We start from the raw sequence: 13,356 nt of genomic DNA on the forward strand, positions 1-13,356 counted from the left end.
AACATTATTAGGGTGAAAATTAAACTCTAGTTACAGATTCATGAAACTTTAAGCCAAATTAGCTTTTATGAGACTATCAAATTCCCTCTTATTCTCACTCACAGCAAGGTACCTCGATCATGGTCTATATAATCCTTTGTTGGTTCTAAATGATTAAAGCAGACATAATACATAATGCAGTTGATATTAAATATCTTGAGAAATGACAAATCAATAGAACTACTTTCACTCTTAGGCATTCACTGGTCACTTATAAATGTTCTGTACATACACTTTTCATTTTAGATTTTTACCTTAAAAGGATTTTATTTTTGAACTATTCACCATTATCTGCTATTTGTTTGTATACACACATCATAAGTCTTCCAAAATAACATTTAAAGTCTTTCTTAATATTGCTTCACAAATGTTAACCTTTAAGGAACATTCAGCTAAAAAAATAATAAAAGTTCAGGTCTTGACTCTGTAATGCATGTTCAGATGTGTCAAGATTTTGTTTCCCCCGACCTGATAAAAGTTTCCAACATCATACAACGTGCCAGCTTCTTTGCTCAACTCGGAGGAAGTCAAATAAATGAGAAAAAGAAAACATGCTTGCAATCACAGTGACCAAAGGATTTGAATTAATAATTACATTAAATAACCATAACTTTTTGTTTAACTATTCACATTCCACACAGTGGAAATTATCCTTTCCTCCAGATTTTTTGCTCATACTTCTAACTTTGAAGAACTACAGTAACAAAAAACAAAGACTTACAAGATGTGTGTTTTTCTCTTCTAATGCCAAGCACAAAGTGTACATCATAAAATTCATATTGGGTCTTTGGCATTATTTTCATAGATATGATCAAGATCACAAATATCTTGTCATAAAAAAATTCTACTATAATAACGAAAAAATATCACTATATCATCAGTGACTCCAATAAAATATGTAACAGATATGGCATTTTCAATAAATGTTGAAAGACACACCATACTTGTGCTCATCTTAATATAGGCACAATAAGAAAAGCAGACGTTTCCCTCTTTGGCTAGTGATGTGCTTCCAGGGTAGTTATGCTCCTGATTATCTCGGTGAAGTTAATTTTGAGGAAATTCTCTTTACTTGAGCCAAATCCGACTTACATGCAAGACTGTGGTATAAGCTCCTAAAAGAAGATTACTGCTGCCAACTTAAGTCATCTCTTTTTAACAAAATTGCATGCTTGTGGCAGAGTTAAAACAACAAGAGAAATTCAGTGTTTGCTGGTTCTGAATGTCATTTTTCCTCTCTGGTGTGGTTTTACATTTTCAGCTTCTTCCCCTTTCTTTTCCTCTCTCCCTCCCTCAAAATTCTGCCTTAGCATTTCTGTGCTTAATTAAATCCATTCTATGCTTTATTGTTGGAGGATGTGGATGATACAAAGATTTAGGGCAGGGGCATACAGTGTATACAAAACACACAGACTATGTGTTTGCACAAATTCGCCTCTTGGAGAATCATCAGTAGTGAGTTTCAAAGTTTTAAAATTAGACCCAACATTTTGGATGTTCAAGAAAACTTCTGCCTTAAAACAGTGCCTGTTTAGTTGTTAGATGGGAGTGCACTGGAAAAGCAAAAACAAAATAAAAACCGCTTCTTTAGTTGCAATGGCTCTTTGAATACTGGAGTCTTGACGGGCAACTGAATCCCAAGTGCATGGTGTTTGTTTTCCATATTACATGTGACTCGGACAGTGAGGTGGAGAAGATCCAAGGTAAAAAGACTATCTGGGGCGCCTGAGGAGAACAGGTTAGCCAAATTCAAAGCGCAGTAGGTTCACCCATTCTGCACTTCGGTCTTTCGATAAATCCTCAGTAGGCCTTGTGAACAGGCCAAGCTTAATCAGATGACAGCACCTACCAGTAGGCAGTGAATGGTTACAATGTTACATGGATGCCACCAGCAGTAGACAAACAGCTGGGGAACCCCATGCTCTGCTCTCTCAACAGGATTTCCCCTCAGACCTTCAGAGGACAAATGAAGAAGGAGAGGTTAGCGCCCTTACATCCCTTCCAGGTATTAAGAGCTAACTACTCCTTAGCCAGAGGCAATCTCCTTTCTTACCTTACTCTCCTCTCTAGCTCAATAGCATAACAATGGCTAAAACGAAAAGACCCAAAATATATCTCTAGCTAAAATGGAGCGCGCCCTAAGCTCTTTCATCTTAGACGTTGTTAGTTACACTCAGCAGAGGCAGAATCTTTGCCATACAGGTTTGTGGCTCTCATATGGCATAATGCTCAGAAGCATTATGCAGAAATCATGAAGTAGGAAAGAAGCTGATTATAACCAAGAAAAATGGAAGTTATTAGGACCTTTGGCCTATGAGGTTTTTGTTTATTCCCTGTGGAAAGGGTTCTGAACTACATCTATTGTCCACGTGAGGGACAAAGCAGAAAGGCTGGTTGGTTTAGCTCACTCACTTGGTTCTGAAAATGGGAGGGGCCAATATTTACGTGTGAAGTTTGGTGTTGGGTTATCGTTTCAGCAGATCACACTGACTCTTAGGCAATCTCATTTCTCCTCTGTTCACCTGGGTCCTGTTAAATAGTAGGAAAAAATGTTCATGAAGCATGGGTCTCCCTGTGCTCCGGAACTGGCCTTTCAAGCCTCTGCACATCTCCCTACTGACTTCTGCTGGGCGGGACTCAGCCGCACCATCCACCCTCCCTTTCTCACTCACTATCTTGCTTGTCCTTGCACGCACCAGCCTCCCCTGGAGTCCGGAGGGTCTTCACAATATGAAAAACATTTACGCCCAAGGTGAAGCGAATTAATGTAGAAATTTTGGCAGACGTGGGATTAGACTGACATGGTCACTGAAGAAGGGACAGACTGTGGCAGGGAAGAGGAGGAAGCAGGCACAGGTTGCAAGAACTTTCCCAAGTCTAATGCAGCACTACAACAGGTAGCCTCTTCCATTAACATTCATACCAAAGGGAGATTCTGGTCCCCAAGAGGGCACGGGGATGAGAAAGGCAGAACCAGACCACGCCCCACCTCTTTGGATGTGAGTCAGGGTTGGGTGGGCTTCTGGACCACCCTGTTAAAGCAGATATGTTTACATAATAGGAAGAGACTGTGTTTCCTCTGGTGTCTGAAAACACGCACAGGCACCCATGCACACAAACTACGCACAAGCAGGCTCCTGCCAGGAGGCAGCTGGTGGTTCTTCCAGCCTCTGGGTTTAAGCCAAGAAAGAATGGGGTTGTTTTAGGTCTGGCTCTGGGCCCGCCTGGGGCTGCATCCCTAGGACAGGCTGGGTGCACCTAGATTTGGCTCAATCCAAATCGATGGATATGCAACGACACTGCTTCACGCGTGTGACCCTCTTCTTCTTGGTAGGCGGCTGCAGTTCGGGGCAGTTGAGTGTGACCATCATGGTGGTGAATTTCTTGGGCTTACAGAAGGAGCAGGATTGAAAGGAGCCCTCCTCCTTCCGGATGTGCCTGGGGATGTAGAAGGAGTTGCACTGGCCGTAGCAGAAGCGGTTGATGATGGTGCGGCTGTTGCAGCCCTCCTCGTGGATGGTCTGCTTAAGCGGCTGGGTTTTGCACCAGTCTCGCTTCAGGTATTTGCGCTCGGTCACGTGCAGGGCCTCTTGGCTGGACTCCAGCACCTCCTCCCCCGGCACGGCAGAGCCCCGCCCTTGGCCCCGCCCCCGGTTCCTGGAGCCGGGCTGCTGCGGCGACTGAGTCTGCTCCGAGTCATTGTGCTGGGCCTTGTCCGGCGGGGGGATGGCGCCTTGGGACCCTTTCTTTTTCCCTTCGGCAGCTGGTGGCAGGGTCCCCAAGAGGAGAAGCAGGGCTCCCACAGTGTAGGCGGTGCGGCTCATACTATAGGGGGGAAGCACAGAGAGGGAGAGACACGAAAAGTGGAAAAGTTAATTAATTAAAAAATTAAAAGTAGCACCTAACATTTTAGGCGGCACTTTTTAAGCACTTTATGTGAACTATGTCATTACTTCTCACCGTATCCCTATGAGTTAGGTACTATTATTCCCATTACCCTCCCAGCCATCAGTTCGTGAGTAACTTGCCCAGGGTCACACAGTGAAGAAGCCAAGATCTGAATTCAGCCAGGGCCTCTCTCTTCATCGCATGGACCCCCACAGAATTTCTTCTTGGCTTCTTACACCACTTCTTCTTGGCTACATGTGACTTTGTATTATGTCACTATAGTCATTCTTGTATTGATGACAATATTTAGTAAGCCCGTACTGTGATAATGCCATGCTACCTTTGCACCTCTTAGGGGAACTTATTTCCTCTTTTGTTTTACGGCAAGATGAATTAGCCTCCCTGCCCAGAGGGCCTCCCAGTCTTTTCTTCCCAACCAGGCTGAGGCTTCCTGAGTTGTGAATGCTTATGAGACTTTGCCTTATTATCAGGTGAGGAAGGAGGGACTCCCGGAGACCAGAAAGCATGTGACAGAGGGAAGACAACAGACAGGAAAAGCGCGGGATGAAAAGTCAAGACTGAGTTTCTAGTCACGGTCCTGGGGCAACGACTTGCTGTCCGACCTTGATGAAGTCACTTTACTTTTCAATAAATGACTGCATTTAAGCGAAGATACAAAAACCTTCTCTTCCCAGGTAGGCTGTTCAGATGAAATTTGATGTCAGCGTGAAGGCAATTTGAGAACTAACCGAATGTTCGGCGGAATCGCAGACAGAACGAATGACTGTACCGGGCAGATCAAATGACTCAGAAGACTCCTCCATCCCTCGTTTATTCTCATCTCAAAACTGGGCACAGATAGTGTATCATCCTTCATATCAGGATATACATTTTTCTACCTTTTAAATAGTGAAGTATGTCATTCACATATGTGTCTCTCTGTGTGTGTATACAATTTAAAATGTAGAAAAATAGGCACATGGAAGAAGTGTGTGCAAATATTTACATTAATAAATGTCGCAGGCATGTCGAATAAATTAATGACAGTGAGTTATTGTGGATGGGTCTGGAACCAGATACGGGTCAGAAAGGGAAATGACGTGAACAATGGCAAAAAATAATGATAAGCAGGTGAGGCTGAGGGAAAACTGACAAAGAATAGGAAAGCTAGATAGGGAAAAAGTGGAGTGAATCGGTATGCAAATTAGAGAAAGAGAACTCTTTTACATGTGGGGTGTTCAGGGAAGACAGGACAGACAGAGAAGAGGAGGAGAAGGAAGGGGGGAAGCAAGTTTTTTAAAAGAAAAGAGCGAAGCCTCAGACTATTAAGATTCTCCTGGGGCAGTGCTTCTCAGATTTGAAAGCTCAGTCATCCAGGGATGTTGTTAAGATGCAGATTCTGATTCAGTTTGTCTGCCTTTCTACCGAGTTTTGAGTAGCAAGGCCTGTGGCACTTGAGGCTGTGGGGCACAGAGGGAATTGTTTAAATGTGGAAGGATTTTCTTTTCAATGAGGCTGCAGTTTCAAGTTCCCAGTCTCCCTCCTTCCGCCATCTCAGTAATCTGTCCTGAATCCTGAGGCTTCTCCTGCCTCGATCCTTTGGTTTTCTGAACCTAGGAACATAGTTGTGAAGTACTCATTTCCCTGTTCTCTTCAGAACACCAGTATTACACATGATAACCACTAAGTGCAATTTAATAGTAACCTTATCATTTCTCCCCCAAGAAAGTGGATGAGTTGGTATTATTAGCTTGAGCAATTATCTTGCACAAAGAGTGTAGAATCTACAATCTCTAACGGACAGCTCATGGTAAGGAAAGACCATTCCATCCTATGGATAATATCAAATTAAGATACTTAAATATTAAATATAAAGTATTCTTAAATGTGGGCGAGTTCAACTTTGGAGCTGATAATGTGACATTTAGCTCCTGTTCCATCTATATTTTTCTTGGCTTTTGTCAGTTTATGTTACAACATTCCTGTTTTTTAAAGGGTTTTTTTTTTGCCCCAACAACAAAAAAATTAATTTCTTTGTTTGGTTTTTTAAAAAAATCACTTACGAAAAAAGTCCAGTTATAACACGGGACTGATTTTCTCCAGAAATTAGAATAACTTGACCCATAAACATTCAGTCTCCTAAGAAAATATATTGTGAATTTAAGAAGCTTTCACAAGTTTCTGCTATTTTGTCAATTCAGAGCCAAGATCTAAAAATAAATGAAATAAAATAAAATTCAGTTGCTGCCCATTTCAAAGGAGTAGTACTTGAGGTATCTGCAGGCCCATGCCCACAGTCTTCCACAAAAAGGCTTCTAGACCAATTCAATCCTCCAGCCCAAGATTCTCAAAAGTCCATCATCACAGAGGCCAGTCGGAGGCCACTGGGAATGTATGCTGACTGCACAGGACAGGTTCACATCATAAACACAGGTTCACATCACAAAGATCTAGCCAAAAAATGCAATTTTCTTTCTGGGGACCAACTTAAAGCCCTCTTTATACTCAACTTTTCCTTCTTTCGAGGCATTTTCATACCTGTTATTGAATAAATATCTAGTCTGAGAGTTGATGAGAATTTATTCATCACCTTACTCTCAGTGCCTGGCACAGAGTAGGTGCTCATTAAAATTTGGTAAATGCACAATTGTTACAGATTACATTTATTTGCAGAGTCTCTGTCTTTGCATTTTAATATGCCTTCACCAGTGCCAAGGAGCATAAGAGCCAACCGCAATCCTCTTGGTTTCTGACCCTCAGTATGGCAAACTCCTAGCCTAGAGAATTTTCTAACACTTGTCTTTCTTTTTCTAGGAAAACTCCAAATGTCCCCAACTTTTTACCTGCTCCCATATGGAATGCTGTGGGTTTTATTTTCTAATTGAAGCCATTGAATACACTATGGCAGAAACCAACAAGAAAGCAGTAAATCCCAAATGAGTCAATTGTGGTTTTCAGTTTTAATTTGGGCACACTTCCTATTCCTATGAGAGCATGCCTATCCCCTAAGCCAAAGGGATCTAGAGTGGCAGGCTTTGTGTTTTGTGTTGTTTTTTTTTTTTAAGAAAAGTTAAATTTTTCTCAAAATAAGATTTATTTTAGGGATGGACAATTAAATGGTTTTTCATTTCTTAAAGAGCCTATTCTTTAAAGATCTTTGGTGCTTATTGTGAGGGTTTTGAGTTCTTAGCCTTAATTCAGAGAGAAGGAAAAACCAACTTCAAGAATGTCAATCAGCAGAGACCTCAGCTTCTTAGAGAACAGCAGTTCTCTGACGCACACTGGATACTCTACGTAAGTAGCAGTGAAGGGGATGAGAACTATAATTAGTACTGGAACCAGGGCTCTGTCACATTGTGGTCAATCACCCTAGCTCTCTCCACCCCCAAACTGGTCTTGATTACTCAGTGAAGAAAACTGGAATGATTTGCACTTGAAATCCCGATTATATTGCCACCAAATAATTTGTACTTTAAAAATGTCAGAGATGTGGAAGAAATACAGAAGATGTAAATTTCTTGAGGACAATTCTTTGTCATATACTCATTTTTCATGGTTCCCCATAATAAAAATCAATCCAAATGCTGATCCAAACTATGAATTATTATTATGTCTATTAGCTGCAGACACTTTATGGCAATTTTCATTTAAAATGACCTATTCACATCATTGAATTAAATAAAGCTGCATCTCATGGACCGAGGGCACAGCGTGACACCTGACAAACATCTCCCTTGATTCTCTGGTATCATTCTTCTCTTCAAACCCTGCCTCAACTTACCCTCAATGCAGTTCTGCTCCTCCAAGTCATGTGATCATGTTTTCAAGGTGAGCTTTCTTTGTAACTGTTCTGCCCCAGCAAGCCTCGCTCCATCTCCAACTTTCTTTTCTTTCTTGCCACTGTCCTCCCCTCCAATCCACTTGTCCCAGAGGACACAGATGCTCTCAGAGCAGGTCCTCTCTACCTCATGCTTTCTTTCCAGTTTCCCTTAATGATCAAGAGTAAACATCTACAAGCAAGAAGAGTTGTAGTAACCACCTCCATCCTGTGCAGGTGATGTGTTCCCATTTTCACAAAACTTCTAAGAACATAATCCTCTAATTCTGGGGACTCAGAAATAAAAATGGTATATGTGATCTGTTTCCAATGTTCTCGAGGTCTTTGAGAAAGTTGAGGCCAGTTCCTTTTGGTACTCTTCTCACGGTATTTCTCATTTTAACTAAGCAACCTGCTCATAATCAATGAAATGGAGTTCTGAGTAGGAATCACAGGGAAAGCCAAATGTCTATGCCTGAACTTCTGGTCAATTCCTCCTCGTGAATCAAGTGTTAATAAGACATTCAGCAGGCATAACATCAAATTATTGTCTCAGCATAAGAAATGGAACTGATTGCAAATGCTCTAAATGCAGGGAAGGTCTTAGAATAATAATCTGTTCTTTTTTCTCAGGACTAAATCTTTGGGAAGAGTAAAGGATATTTTTAATTTGATCCGTAATTTTAAAAAGATGACTTTTAGAAGTTAAGTAGATAATTTCAGACTATACCAGGTTGATTTTTTTTCAAACAAGTTGCACCAAGAAGATAAGAAGAGGTCTTGTTTGGCACGCTGGTAGATAAAGTCTCATCCCCTACATGTTGCAGATACCCTAAACAGACTTTCTATTCTGAAGACTATTTAGGCTAAATCATTCTGGGGCCCAACATTGCACAGGACAGGGAGGAGTCTGCCTAGTAGTTATATATCTCAGAAGCTCTATGTTCGGCCGGGTGCGGTGGCTCACGCCTGTAATCCTAGCTCTCTGGGAGGCCGAGGCGGGCAGATTGTTTGAGCTCAGGAGTTCGACACCACCCTGAGCAAGAGCGAGACCCCATCTCTACTAGAATTAGAAAGAAATTAATTGGACAACTAAAAATATATAGAAAAAATTAGCCGGGCATGGTGGTGCATGCCTGTAGTCCCAGCGACTCGAGAGGCTGAGGCAGGAGGATCGCTTGAGCCCAGGAGTTTGAGGTTGCTGTGAGCTAGGATGATGCCATGGCACTCTAGCCCGGGCAACACAGTGAGACTCTGTCTTAAAAAAAAAAAAAAGAAGCTCTATGTTTGTGGAAGATTGTTTGGCAAATTAAGTAACTGTATACAATTCTTGAGATCAAAAGGAAACGACTTAGAAAGTATTAAATATTAAATGTTCACTGAGCAGCACTATTGAGAGACACCCAAATTATAGGTTCCGTACTGTAGTAAGATATGTGTTGTCACTGGGTGTGCATTGTGCAGGATTCAGGATTTAATTTCAGAACCACCCTGTGATATATCCTGGTGCTGTATAATATTTACTGCTTCTTCCAACACCATCACTAATAGTAAGAGTTACCTTTTATTGTGGAGCCCTTACTATGCCAGGCATTATGCTAAATTCTGATCGAATTTTATCATTTATTTTTCACGGCAAAAAATGAGGTAGATAATAGTGTCCTCCTTTTACCAATCAGCAAATCCAGACAAAGAAAAGTTAGGAATCTGTCCAAGGTCACAGAGCTCATAAGTGGGAGAGTAAGGGTTTAAGCCCAGTTCTATCTAGCCACAAACAAATGACCTTAGTCACTGTCCTATTGACACACAGCACAGTACTTAACAAGAGATACATGGATTTGCTTTCTAATGCAATAAAATTTGAAGGATACTGTAAATGAAAGTATAAATGAAAATTTACATTTATTTTGTATCTTCACATTCACATGGCAAGAAAAAGACTTCTCTTGTCCCACGAATTCCTGTTGTACTTTGCATTTCTAAAAGCATATGTTAAAACTAAAGAAAATTCCTTGCAGATGTAAGACATGGGCTGGTAGCACTTGCCTGATCTGTGACTTTCAGTTAGATGCTGAAGTCACCCCCCTTAACCGCTGCCTTCTCCTTTCCTGTGCATAAAAGGTTTAGGTTTCCTGTCTGTCCTTCACTCTCTGTTCCAGAACATGCTCCAACAGCTTTGCTGTCAACAAGCATTTCTTGGGAGAGGAGTCTGTGGCATGAAATTTCTTCGCATTTTACACTTCTAATACTTGGTCATTAAGACTGAGGGCATCATCGCCTTCAGTTTAAAACACAGCGTAAGCAGCCCGGATTCAGAGCTGTGGGGACATAATAGGTTTCTCTTCTTCTCCATATAACCACTTTATATAAAGACCACATTAGCTAACCTGGATTTCCGACAAATCGTGGGTTACCAAAACATTTCACTCAAAATGAACTTTTAAGAAAATAGGAAACCTGTGAAATTACCAAGTTTACAAAAGACTGTAATTCCTACAGTGACCTGGGGGTTAAACACACACAGACACACACACACACACACACACACACACACAGCCATTGCAGTGCTAAAGAACCCTTAAATAAATAGTTAATATTAACAATTTGATAGTGCAATTTATCCAGCGATTGTAATCAAATCACCTACTGTTGTAGACTTGGCTGGCGGGTGGGGGGAGATGACAATCTATAGTTTTCTTAAGATCTTTCCCTTGTTGCTCTGAAAAGTACATCCCTTCAAGTCCCCCATGTACCCCCCTTCCAAAAAAAGAAAGAAAAGGGGGGGGGAAGAAGCCCTAGGGGTGAAAGAAGACTCCTCACCCTGGGATCGGGGTTATCTTAACCTCTTCTACATTGTTTGTTTAACTTGTGTGTACAGCCAGAAGAAAGCCACTACTCTGGGGTCCCTGGGACAGCTTAAAACCCTAGTGACCCACTTAACACAATAGATTGTTTTCATCAGTTCGTGTCCTGGCACCATCCCGAAGGGGAACATAAACAGACGCGTACAACGCTCAGATTTGCTCTTTCCAGCAGGAGATCCAATTACCTACCGAGGATCGCCTCTCTGCCCTCGGACCATTTAAGAGGAGATTTTAACCCCTCACTTTGAGGCCATATTTCTATCTAAAAGAGCCGGGATTCGGAGTCGGTTGAGCAGGGGAAGGCAGCAGACTGGTCGACCTGGGAGCGCACTGGGGACATCTCTGAGCGCGAAGGAAGGGATTCACAGCAGAGTCTGATCACCTCTCATCCGTCTCCCCCGCCTCGCCTGGGGACCGTTGCCAGCGCCCGGCACAGGGAAAGGCCAATGTGCGGCGCCCCCAAGGCGGAGCTGGGAGCTGAAGGCATTGTCAAGCCTGAAGTCTACAAATAACTCTGGCCCGCGAGGAGGTGACAGCCCGACGCACCCCCCGGACTCACGGTCCCCCGCCCCCAGCCTTGCTCCGCGAGATGTAAAGGGGTTAGGGGAGTGAGCCAGGCGGCGAAGGAGGACTAGAGACCACCAGCGTGTTCGAGCCGCCAACCAGCCTCCGCCGCCAGTCCGTGGTGGTCAGGAGCTAGCGAGGCGCAGCGAGGCGAGGCCGGGGCCTCTAGGACACAGATTAAGGGGAACCACGAAAGTAGGAACCAGCCGGTGGTCGCTTCCCGGTGCCTGAACGTCTGCCGTGCAGCCGGGGCGCGCGTGGGGCCGGGAGAGGCTCAGAATAGAGAACCGAGAGCCCGCGTGTTTGCAGCCAGTACGTGAGGGTGCTGGGGTGTGCCGTGTGAGCACTGCGGCTTCGCTGCACCCCGCGCCCAGGGCGCTGCACCGCACTCCAGCTGTCGGGTTACCCAGCTGGAGTTTCGGGAAAGTCGGGTTTCCCCTGTGGCTGAACCCGGCGGCTCCGCTCTTGCCAGTCTCCATCTCACCTCGGGGATGGGCAAATGCACACATCGCCAATTCTCCGGATCCTTGAGCCCGCGGCAGGGTGACACACGGGACACCGAAGGGCACCGCAAGACGTCCCCAGCCCTAGCACAGAGCCTCAACCACACGGGACCCTCTCACTGCCACTTGCCGCGCCGTCGCCAGGCAGACCGCAGGTCCGCGCTGCCCCCACTCACTGCCCGCTGCTCTAGCGCTCCCGCCGCCCGACTCCGCTCCTCGCTGCCGAGCGCGCCTGGCAGGCGCTGCTGCCACCAGCAGCGGGAGCGTGCACGCGGGGCTCCGGAGGCGTACATGGGATGCGGGGTCATCCCTCCCTCTCTTCACAACCTCCTTTCCTACGTTTCCCTGCAGACCCAGAGCAGCGAGGTCAAGGCATCCACGACCTCGGCAGGAAGGACCCGCAATGGTTCTTCAGGGCTCACACCAGCGAACTGCGGGGCCCCAGCCCGCATGCACGGAGGGCTGCCGCGCGTCTGATCCCAGCCGGACTTGGGGTTCGTTTGGGGGCTCCCACGCATACACACGACACACACACACACACACACACACACACACACACACACACACACACACACACACACACACACACACACACACCCTGCCGCGTCCGCGCTCACCTGTCAGTGCGGCGGGTCTCGGGGCCTGCGCTTTCGACGCGTGGCGCTGCGTGCGGCCGCGGCCCGAGCCGCCCGGGCTCGGCGCGGGGTCAGCTGGAACGAGAGTGACGCTGCCGCCGTGCGCTGGGTCTCCCGGTCCGCGGAGGGCGCACCGAGTGCCAGGCATCGCGCAGTCTCCCGTTTAAATGCCGGCGGCCCGGCGCGGCGCCCGGGGCCGCGCCTCTCCATTGGCCAGGCGCCGCCGCCGCCGCCGGACCCGCTATCCGCCCCCTTTCCCGGTACTGCCCCCGCCCCCCGCACCCCGCCTGCTTCCCCGCGGGGTCCCCTCTCCGCCCGCCTCGCCTCTTTGTCTGCTCCCCCCGCCCGGGCCGGCTGGGAGAGGTCACCCCAGGGAACCGCGCCTGGAATGCACAGCAAATCACATTTTCCGCTCCCGTTGGAGAGGGAAGCGCGGGAGGAAATCCCCCCGGCTCCCGGCCCCCGTTCCTCCTCGGCACCGGGTCTGGGCTTCCCTCTGGCTCGCTCTGCTTCGCCTACGTCGGCCCGGCGCTCAGTAGCGGGGACTGCACCGGGACGAGCAAGGACCCCGTGGGATCGCGACAGACGAGGCGATTCTTTCCCCCGGGAGGGAACGGGCCTGCGGGACGCTCTGGTCCGGCGACCGTCGCGGCTCCGGCGCGGCTCCGCCCGAGGCCCCCGACTTCGAGGGCGCTGACCCCGGCGCCCCCGTTCACCCGGGCGGGCTCGCCGGCCGCCAGCACCACACCCTCCTCTCCTCGCCCCGCGCGGGTGCTTCGGCTCAGACACCGCGGCCTCGGCTGTGAGTGCGCAGAGGGAGTAACGGGGGAGAATGCAACTGAGAGCGTCAGAAGTCAAGGTTTCCCTTCCTACGTGATCTTGCAAAGGGAAAGAACAATCGCTAGGCGAAAGGGGTGTTCTGTAGCAGATTAAAGATGAATAAATCAGGAAAATAAAACGTCAGATGAGGACGTCTCTTCCCGGAAACTTAAGACAAAAACGAACGTGTAAAACCGATGTCACATTGCGTATTCATTACTAAGAAC

The 13,356-nt window shown here is 46.3% G+C and overlaps 1 protein-coding gene across 1 annotated transcript; it reads right to left on the reverse strand.

The window, feature by feature from the left end:
• Nucleotides 1-762: 762 nt before the first annotated feature.
• Nucleotides 763-12,479, reverse strand: GREM1 (gremlin 1, DAN family BMP antagonist). The gene is made up of 2 exons (XM_012649500.1): nt 12,293-12,479; nt 763-3,864 (listed from the first exon to the last, which is right to left on the reverse strand). The coding sequence occupies exon 2, from the start codon at nt 3,861-3,863 to the stop codon at nt 3,309-3,311; it is 555 nt and encodes a 184-aa protein (XP_012504954.1). The 5' UTR covers nt 3,864; nt 12,293-12,479; the 3' UTR covers nt 763-3,308.
• Nucleotides 12,480-13,356: the final 877 nt, after the last annotated feature.

This window comes from Propithecus coquereli, unplaced genomic scaffold, assembly GCF_000956105.1.
Source record: "Propithecus coquereli isolate 6110/MARCELLA unplaced genomic scaffold, Pcoq_1.0 Scaffold3, whole genome shotgun sequence".
NCBI classification, from domain to species: Eukaryota; Metazoa; Chordata; class Mammalia; order Primates; family Indriidae; genus Propithecus; species Propithecus coquereli.